Source organism: Dysidea avara, chromosome 3, assembly GCF_963678975.1.
Source record: "Dysidea avara chromosome 3, odDysAvar1.4, whole genome shotgun sequence".
In the NCBI taxonomy this organism is placed as follows: domain Eukaryota; kingdom Metazoa; phylum Porifera; class Demospongiae; order Dictyoceratida; family Dysideidae; genus Dysidea; species Dysidea avara.
This window is the reverse complement of record NC_089274.1, coordinates 26,529,835-26,540,632: the sequence shown is the minus strand read 5'-3', so window position 1 is coordinate 26,540,632 and position 10,798 is coordinate 26,529,835. Positions and strand designations below refer to the sequence as shown.

The 10,798-nt window shown below is 37.5% G+C and overlaps 1 protein-coding gene across 1 annotated transcript; it reads left to right on the top strand.

Moving 5' to 3' along the window:
• Positions 1-556: 556 nt before the first annotated feature.
• On the top strand, positions 557-10,755 carry LOC136250518 (uncharacterized). Its single transcript, XM_066042737.1, has 6 exons — positions 557-752; positions 8,160-8,504; positions 9,324-9,617; positions 9,673-9,769; positions 9,824-10,044; positions 10,209-10,755. Exons 1-6 carry the CDS (start codon positions 683-685, stop codon positions 10,634-10,636), a joined length of 1,455 nt encoding a protein of 484 aa, XP_065898809.1. The 5' UTR covers positions 557-682; the 3' UTR covers positions 10,637-10,755.
• Positions 10,756-10,798: the final 43 nt, after the last annotated feature.

Genomic DNA, 10,798 nt, shown 5'->3' with positions numbered 1-10,798 from the left:
TAAGACTTAAGCATGTGCAATGACTGCATGATATTCATATTCAACTGCATGTACATGCAAGATTGAGTTCTCATGCATTCCACTGTGAAACAAGTTTTCTTTTAGTTTAGTTCCTAAACATTGTACTAAAGATATACTATGCATGTATCAGTTGTTATGCCGACATGTACAATGCCTACTTTGAAGCTAGGCTGCCTCTCAGATAATGTATGTTGCCTTAAACTTACATTCCCATATGTTAATTAGCAATACATTATTTTCCTTTTTTTATCATAACGTCATGTCCCTTCTTCTACAAAGTTGCATGGTAGCTACTACTAGCTAGCTAATGACTTGCAACAACAACAAAAAAAAAAAGCGGATTTGCAAGCACCGGCTTAACCGGCCGTCGAGCAACGGATTTACGAACAATCCCAAGTTTAATATATGGATTTTCATTGTGTAGCTGATCCCAAAACCATAATTTATAGCTACGTAATAATCCGCGAAAAATTTAACATTGCTCAACCTCGAAATATTTTCCCCTCGAAATATTTAGGCTATACAGTACTGTAACGTAAGCGCCGGAAAAATAATATTTACGCGTACAAGTAGAGTATCATGTGAAGTGAGCAACGGGAAATGAAATACTGCCGACAGAACTGGATAGAAAGACTTTTAGGAGTTGGAGTGTTTAGTTGAGATGAATTTGGCATTGTGTGTGCTATTAGCGATATTTTCGGTTACGGTCGGTCACAACTGCAGTGAAATATGTGAGTACTGAACGCACCCTGTATATAGCCGGCATATAACGCGTATAAATTTGTAGCCATACATGTGTGCTTGGCACTTCAGCTTAAAATCTATCGCTGTTGTGTGTTGAGGAAAACTGTACGGTTACTGTTTGAGCAGGCTGCTCGTATTGCCATCTCCCACTCTTACAGAATTTTCAATTCTAGAGCTTCCCCGGAGTGGGATCTATTGGACCTCTTGACCTGAACTTTGTTACTGTGTAGTTAATTTTGTACCGTAAGTTAAGTAATTAAGTCTTGCCAGGGCTCCTGCACTGATCACTCTGGCTATCGGTGTATGGTAACCCTGAGTCTAGGCCTCTGTTTGCATACTGTATATTGTCTTAATTCTTAATAATCAATAGACCTTATTCACTGAATTAATTTCATAGTGCTTATAACCCATTGCGAAGGAATTGTCCGCCAATATTTGCCATTTGCAGTACCAAAACCATAGTAACATCACAATTCTCTGCCAAATTCACCATTTGCAGTACCATAACCATGGTAACATGATAGCAACCGTTGTGCTCGCCCAGTTTTTAGAACTCGAAATGGCGTCCAAAAAGCCATCACCATGGTAAATAGGGACCCTTGTATGGTTTCGCGTGACATCAGAGGGCACTTACTGTTCTAAATGAATAAGGTCTATAAGAAGTTTATCATCATCTATAAATGTTTCACATTAACTGATAACCTTCTGGTGCATAGAGAAGGTATTGTCATGGGCGAGGACATGGGTGGCCTTTGGGTGCTTGTCGCTTGTATGAATGGTATCAATCACTTCATAGCTATACTTAGAAGCTTTTCAGGGTAAGCATCAACAGTTCAGCGTTTACTACATGAGACAGGTTCGTATGCAGAGTCATGTACAGTAAGAGATTCATTTGTTTTTAAGGAATGTGTCAGATTGTTAAAGTTGTGAGATTTGTCAGGACGGCATTATGTAACAATGTGTTTATTATTATTAGTACAGCAACAGCACGGCATGTGTAAAACTGTACCAATGGCAGTTTTTACACGTGCCGTACTGTTGCTGTACTAATAATAATAAACACATTGCTATAGTCAGAGTGTCAAGTGGGCTGAATTTATTATACAGAAAAAAGCTAAAAATGTTATATTGTTAGTTGTGCGAAAATTATTTAGTTATAGTATAGCGTATAATTCACCAAATACATTGCTAAGCAAGTGCTTGAACAAACCACAAAATATGTACAAAAGTGTCTTCTATACTGTTTTTGTTTATTGTGTGCTCTTCTCTAGACAAAGCCTCAAGGCTGTCCTTAATTTTTGTACTTATACATAAGGGATATGCCTCCTTTCATCAAAAAGATATACTTTTCCTGGTAGCTGTTTTTTTCCGGTTTTTAAATGTCTGTCATGTAGGCAAGCCCTATTAAGCAGTTTCAATGACAGGCCACATCCCATTTGAGTGTACATGATGAAAATAGTATAAACCAACAGCCTTCATTTGTAGAACTAAATGTTGTGTAAGGTATTGCTATTAATTTGGGTTGTACTGTAGTCCTATATTTGCTGCTTGTCACATTATCTGTAAGTTTTTGTGCTGTGCATGACTTTAATATGATACCATATAAATGTTCAAAGGGGAAAAGTGTGCTTTATATTCCATACTGAGCTAAAGTGCTATATTTTCCATCGTGTATAACGATAAAACACACTTTGTGTGAATGCGACATGACCCACAGAGATACTGGAATGCCCCCACTAACCAAGCTGTCAACAATGTTACCATAGAAATTAACAACAGATTGTTGGCTATGCACACAAATATTTGTAATTCCACTACAATAATTATACCATTCAGTCTTAAATTGTTCACTAAACTGTCCATCATTGTAAGTCCAACTCCTTGGTTAGATTCAGTGGCACACCTTCAGCTTTGTCACATTGATGGCCACGCTCACGAACAACGATTAGATAGGTGTGCAAACTGTCCATTACTCTTGTACATCGTAGCTAGCCTTCCTCAGTCGTTCTTGTCCTCCTCTCCCACTGCCAAGTGAATTCTGGATCTCACGGATCACAAATTGTGTGATAACTCAGTGATAATGGCTACAAATTAACCTTCTGCTAATCACTAATAAGCACTGGTTTTCTCACCACCACTGTGACGTTCCAGGTCATGATAAACTGTATTAAATGGTTAACTTATTCTTGATTGCAACTCTGGATTTATATATTAAACCAGTTAAAGTACTGCTTACACTTGTGCACTACAGAAAATATAGCACTTGGCTTCACCTCGTGCTATATTTATGTCTCGACCGTTGTAGTATGCAGTGTATGTAATTAAAACTGAAAGCAAAATATTGAATTTTAATATTGTCAACTAAATAGTGAAGTTTTACAATAGCCCTTACTATGTTACTAGGCAATTTTGACAATTGATGCCTTTTCATATGGTCTGCAATGGCCTAACATGTTTTGTGGACTGAACTCATGGACCAAGCTATAAATGTTCTCTAACAATGCTCTTGTAAAGACTCCATTATGCTTACAAGTCACAAAGGTCGCACCTGCACAAATATTTACAAAACGTGTACTTGTAGTGGTAGGCTGTGTAGTGTAGATTTAATTCCTAACACTAGAGGTTAGGCTTCAGTGATGGGCCAGAAAGCATTCTTACTTAGTTATGTAGTCTCACGACACCCGCCTGCTCAATTAAACGGTAAGTTTATGGTGCATTCACTATTTATGGTGGCTAAACTGTGTAGGAATAGCCATACACACTCTAGCTCTATACATTGTGAAGAATTTAAAAAAAAATTGGTGTACACGTGACTTTTAAGGAAGAATAGTATCAGCAGTCACAGCTTGATAATGCTGTCTCTAGCATTATGAGTGATAGATATACTTTTCAGCTCTCCAGCTATCACTTGTCTTTTCTTTTTTTGTCAGTAGTAAACAAAAAAAACTTCCACAGTGATTACATATTATGACAGATTTCCATGCTGTTCAATTACATAATAATCATCTCTGTATGATGAAATACACCATCAGCTGACATATCCTGTGTACTTAGTGTGGTAACTAATAAAAAAAAAATTACAAAAAGTCAGTAAGGTTTGTACCAAAAACTTTGAACTCCAACCTAGACTACAGTTGAATGCATTTGTGTCTGTACGTTGTATAATACATTGCTCCTGTAGCATCTCTAATAAATTCAGTCAAGTACAGTGTATATATAAGTAAGCTAACTAGCACTAGCTTATATGTCTAGTTGATAGAGGCCTTGGACTAACAAACGTTGTTAAATAACTTTTCGCTCTCCCCCCCCCCCGTTCCCTGTAGCTAGCACTTACTCCTTGTATAGCTAATGTAACATGCTCCATCAGTGCTTGAAATAAGCAGACAAAAATGCTAGGACATAGCACCTAAACTAAACTATTTTTGATCAGACATTTATAAAACTTGTTCAGACATTGAATACTTTACCATGAAAAGTTGTTATATTAAGCCTGATATGGGCATTACTATTTCAGTGGACTGGACTACTGGACTGACATATTTTTGGTTTTTGCACATTCTATAGTTGGATTTATTATGGAATCTTGCTAGTAAGCACCCTTAGGGAACCTGCAGCCCACTTCTAAACGCTGAAGACGAGCAGTGGAATATGCGAAAACTGTATTTACTACCATTCATTATGCCACTGTACAGCACTTATTCCTTACCCTGGTGTGTAGTAATGCTGCAGGCAGTGCAGGGAATGTGACAGCATTAGTTAACCAGTGATCAACTTGCCTGTAGACAATATATCCTTCAAGATATCCTTAGAGCACTGAAGCTTAAGGAGCAAGCTAGTCTCGCTAGTCTCGCTGCTATAGACTTCTGTTTCAGTGCAGGGACTTATCAATTAAAGATTATAGCTAAGCGCCCGTGCTGAAAAATCGAATTGGTAAACTCCTGCACTGAACTAAAGGTCTGGCTTGTTTAGGATATCTCGAAGAATATTGTCTACTGGCAAGTTGATCGCTGGTTAACTATTGCTGTCACATTCCCTGCACTGCCTGCAGCATTACTACACACCAGGGTAAGGAATAAGTGTTGTATAATAGTAGGGAAATTATTAAGAGACAGCTAGTTTTCGCATATTCCACTGTTCGTCTTCAGCATTTAGAAGTGGGCCCTAAGGGTGCTTAGCTACTAGCAAGACCCCATAAATCCAACCATAGAATGTACAAAAACCAAAATATGTCAGTCCAGTAGTCCAGTCCACTGAATAATAACACCCGTCTGATATGCATTTTAGTTTATACCAATTTTGGTTGGACATGATGTCCGACCAAAATAGAACATGTTCAGACTAACACCAATTTTGGTTGGAAAATGTCAGATGTCTGACCATTATTTCAAGCACTGCTCCATTAACTGCTCATAATCAATTGATCCTTGATTTGCAAAATACAGTATTCCACCCAGAAACCTATGTCTACTACAATAATAAGTGTTTATTTTTCTTTTTCCGAAGCATGACAGGCAATTATTGTGAAGAGGCTGTTTCCAGTCCAGTTCACGAAATACATTTGGCCTTTCACAACAGTATTTGTCAGCACAAAACAAAAAATGGTTATCATAGTTCATGGTTATACAGCTTACTGTACTGCACTGTAGCTACGGGTATACCGTATTTCCTTGGTTAAACGCCACACCTTTAATAGTAGCCACACTTGAACTGTGCCACAATTGATTTTGAAAATAAGGGCTTGAACATCGTTTTCGAGCATCAAGTGGTGGTCAAGTTTAAATAGTCGCTGTATCAATTTTTAGAACTGAGGTAATAATTATGCCACAGCGTTTAACCAAGTAAATGTGGTATGTGCTATCTGACAGCTTCAATAGTAAGTCTTGTTTAAACAAGATGATGAAGCTTATAGGTTCAGATGTATTTGTTCAAGCTTATTAATGGAGTTACGATAGATAAGAACTTCTCATGCACAAACACTGATACTTGTTGATAGTCGAGCAGCAATAGGCTTATCACCCTAGCCATTCATTTACTACACCTAGTTTATCATACCCATTACACTGAAGCACCACTACAGAATGTACTTACAATAATGCACAGACTGACTTAGCAGTTACCACTCTTGGCAAGTATTGCTTGTGTATATCACTGACAGGGTAACATTTTAATGGATTGCTACATAGTTGCTCATAAAATTTTCCTTTTGCCTAAAACTTGACTTAAAAGTACATTGTTCTGTATTTCACTGTCTTTGAGGTAGCAGTCAAGCGGATAACGGTTGCCCCTGGGTAGTAGAAATCTTATAACTCATAACCCACAATATGCATGGTTAGCTTTGCAGGCGTGCGATGGTACTGTTATTTCTTGTTGGGATGCTTCATGTATAGAGAATACATTGTATCAATCCCTCAGTACAAGCTCTTGTAGAATAGAAACTCTCATGCAACGCTGTGACGAACACACCACTGTAAAATCCGAGGTAAAATCCACATTGATTTTGCAATTGAGCGTGTGTTCTACCACTACACCTGCTGAGCATTTTTTTCCCACAATGGCTGGTTGTAACATGCAAAAATTTTGAATGCTAACATGGACAGGTTAAGGAATGTTCCCTTGTGTAACCGTTGCACTATAGTTAGGCTTTTAGCAGTAGGGCTGTCTTTTCTGAACTTAATGTGAGTTTTATGTGCCAATATGTGACCCGCTGAGCGAAACCCGACTTGTTTGTATTTTCCTTGAACTTCATTTTATGACTTTTTTGTCTATATGGAAATGCCAATGGGCTGTTAAAGTTTCAGCCTTATTTGGTAAGAGATTTCAGAGTTACAGCAATAGACAACAAGAACAAAACAATCGATTTGTACAGTGCCTATATGGAAAACAGTACAGGTGCTTGTTTAATCGATCATAAGTCTCAAGTGCAGCGGGCTATGGGGTTGGGGCTTGTGTCATTCTATTCATCATAAACTGGGTCATTCATCAAAGTATAGGTTTTGGCCTAAATACACAATCAAGAAGGCTGTTCAAGCTTAGAAACAGTGACAATAAGGTAAAACTTTTTACGGCAACATAAACAGCACACATAACTCATGTTTGCTTCATGGTACAGAAACAAAACAAAGATATTCGTACTCTCCATAAAGAGGTGGATCCATTGGTGTATTAGATATTTCAATTTGCATCTTCCTTCACTGTTTACTGAAGCGGTTAAAGCATTCATAAAATTATTTATGTAGCACGAGTCATGTTTTTTACCCAATTTATTTCAATGGCATTTATCTCAAAAATAGAATTATGCAAACAAGTCAGGCTTTTTGCTCAGCGGGTCACATACTGTCAAAAACACATAGGAACATGGACACTATTAAGGTTACCAAAAGGAGTAGGGCTGCAATGAATGTCAAATTTAGTATCCGGATTTAACGAACGAATACCAAACTATTTGGTAACATTTTGATTAATACAAAAAGTGCTAAGATTCAGCTACATATTGCCACATACGTACATGTGCTTTCTCTCTGAAATATATGCAAAATTAATGGTGGTTGTCTTTATATGCAATTTTACATGGTAGAAAGTCCATCTTGTAGAAATATAGCTGGTATTAACCAACACCATTTCCACTGTACACTTGTAATTTACTAGTAAACGAATATCCGAACGGTAAATTTGGTATCTGGATAAAATCTTAATGAACGAATATCCAAATATTTGTTGCAGTCCTAAAAGGGGGGGGAATAATTGCTTCCTGTTTGTTTATAACCTTGTTAAAAATAGTATTCTTATAACGAAGATGAAATGGTCTTCCTTTACACAGCAGTAACTCAGGTCTATGCCTCCTTGTTGTTAACTCTGGTAGAATTCCCCTGAACTCTGTATAGAGAGAAAGATAGTGTTTCAAAAAACTTTATTGGTGACTGCCTGACAGCCGCTAGTTCTGAGGTTGGTTTCGTGCCATCATTCATCTTGTGAAAATATTGAAGTAATTCAACATTGATTTGATGACTGAGATCTATAGCAAAATCTTCACACATGGCACCACGGTTGGTTGTGTGATCTCACGTCATAGGGTTATCACATGTGACCAACCTCCTCTGGGTTCTGATATTGTTTTAGTTCCAAAATTAAGAAAATGGAGCATGTCAACAGTGCAGGCTTCACTGAGCACAAATGTGGTGGTACAACAAAACAGACATGTGACTCAGAAATGTTTTGATTGCATTTTTCCATATATGGTATTGCAGCTGCCACTTTAAAAGCCATGATAACTATGCTTGAATTTCAAGCAAATGGGTCAGTTAGGAAGTATAGGATCATGTATTGTCTAAGTTCTTTTGGCTTCCTAACAACCATGCTACACAACATCCTGTTTATGCTGTTTGTCTTTGTTTCAGGTAATGCCACCTACTACAATGAAGGATTCAATTCGACTGGCACTGTCAGCCTTAAAATACCATTACCAGTCATAGAAGATGAGAATACTACACTAAATGCTTCAATATTATTTCCTGACTCACCTGCCGAAAATCAGCAAAACTTTACCTACTATTACATATTCATGCAACGAAATTTTAGAGATGATAACTGGACTACTTTTGCTTGTGTGCAGGGGAATAATTCAGTTAGTGTAGTATCCAGGTGGAGCTCTGATGTAGGCGATATGGCGCAATGTTTAGTTGAACTGTATTCACCAGACTGTAGTCTGATTGATAATGATACGACAACTGTTACAATAGCTGGTAAGTGTACATGTAACTGTGGGTGTTTGTGTGTGTATTGGTACACACTCATACCGTATTTGACTGATTAATAGCCGCGGCTACTATAACTTTCAGCAAGTAAAACCCTGCGGCTACTATGCAAAGGCAGCTACTATCCAAGGGCAGCTACTGTACTATGGGCTTGTGTGGCAGCAACCCATGGCATTTATGCAGATTCATGAGTGACTGACCTTGTTTAATCATCTGTCAATACTGTCATTCATTTTAACTTCTCTCAAAAATGCTATTTCCTGGCTTAAAACAACTCCTTTGCCAGGTTTCTGCTTCAAACGTGTCTTATCAACACTAGCAACAGTATGTTCAGATACAAGCCATGGCTCTTATTACAAAATGTCTAGGTTGTGGAGTGGCTACTATCTGGGGGCGGCTATTATACAAGCCGCAGCTACTAACCGGTCAAATAGGTATACATTGTGTCCGTCTGTATGTGTAAATGTGAATGTTGTTTTTGTGCGTGTTGTTGTGCGTGTGAGCACACTCACCCATGTGTGTGAGGCAGTAGTTAGGTGCAATTGCAAGGCATTCAGGGTCAATGCTTGATTTTACTTAGGTTTAAGAAACTTCTCCTTGTCTGTTCTAACTCAAGACCTGTGTTGTTTAGCAAATTCAGGTTCCTGACTGGCCTAGTGAACACATGTTTTGTAGGTTATCAGTGGCTTCCATACTGACAATTATTGGCTGGCCAATTACTGATCTGTTATAATTTTCAGTGGTTTAGTAGTTCTATGCAGCATATGATACACACAATCATGAAGTGTTGATTATTTGCTGTTACAGGAAACTTAAGTGGATTTTCAGTAGACCTCCGTGTACATCAAGAGGGTGATAAACAGTGGCTATCATATGTTGTCGGAGAAGTGAATTTCAGTGCTCATGTTATGTCACTCCCTGGTGATCTTGTGGAATACAGATATTTGTTTGGTGATGGTAACAAAAACCATTCCAACCATAGTCGGACAACACATACATACGATGGTGTTTGTCTTTATTGCATTGCTGAAATATACGTGATTGTCAAAGAGGGCTTATACTATTACTATGCCAAGGACACTCAGATCATTTCTGTAATAGGTACTGAATTATATTTCTTATAAAGTTCTGTTGTTATTCTGTTTCTTTATTATAGAGCCTGTTACAGTCAACAATTCTAACACTACTATTAATAATGGGAAGAAGCTGTACAAAGAATATGCAGCTACGCTCCGTCTGTTTTCCAATGGAACGTATGTAATATTTGCTTGTTTAGAGCAATGACATCAATACCTTCACTCACACAGGTTGCCGATTAAAGCATGTTGGCGTCTGTGTGATATTAATAACATTAATTGTACTCTAAGTGTTAATTCTTCTAATGGAACATCATGCGTGGAACTAGTGCAGTCACATGTGCGAGAAGTGTCCCTATCATTTAGTAAACAAGGACGATTTCTGCTCAATGTATCTTATGTGAATAATGCCAGCCAGATTAAGAGTAGTTACAACTTGACTGTTGGATCATGTAAGTATAACCAACCATAATTTTTATTTTTATTTTGTTTGCTATTTTTCAATACCGCCCAGTTCTACTGACCATGTCACTTGGTCTCTTTTCTTTTCCCCTATAAAATTGACATAAAATGCAATTCAGTGTACATGTGCAGCTTAACTTTATTTTATTTTTAGTTCCAGTAGGTGCAATAGCTGGTGGAGTGATAGCTGCCATAGTAATCATTGTAATCATAGCCATCCTGGTAACATCAATACTGGGATACATACAATACCAGAGGTACAAGAACAAACACATAGAAACAGCCAGTTTCAACTTTTCCATCTTACCTCCAATTTACAATAACTCTGTTTGGGCTCGTTTCAAGTGGACTTGTCACAGAACATGGTATAAGCTGACTGGAAGGAGATATAAGGAAGGACTGGTTACTAAACTTAGTGGAACTGGTGAATTTACCGACACCAGATCATTTACCTCCAGTGGAGTTAGTTATGGAACTTTATTAGTCAATGAAAATACTAAAGCTAATAAAAATGTTCAAGCTTCAGCTCTTCAAGATTATGTCAGTGGCCAGTTTGTGGAAGACGAAGACAATGGTTTTTAAAATAATATTTATATATTTAATTGGTATTGCAATATAATATTTTGTGAATTGTACATAGTACTATGTACATGTCATGTGTCAGTACGATGTAATCATATATTTATCAATTATTTTTTTAATTATCTCCACAAATCAAATATGAAATTAAAGTATGAGCATGGT

Bases quoted from the DNA above. Each gene is read 5' to 3' on its own strand.
- LOC136250518 (XM_066042737.1), top strand. From the start codon at position 683: ATGAATTTGGCATTGTGTGTGCTATTAGCGATATTTTCGGTTACGGTC. The intron at 8,505-9,323 runs GTAAGTGTACAT...TTGCTGTTACAG, and splicing joins GACAACTGTTACAATAGCTG to GAAACTTAAGTGGATTTTCA. The intron at 9,618-9,672 runs GTACTGAATTAT...TCTTTATTATAG, and splicing joins TCAGATCATTTCTGTAATAG to AGCCTGTTACAGTCAACAAT.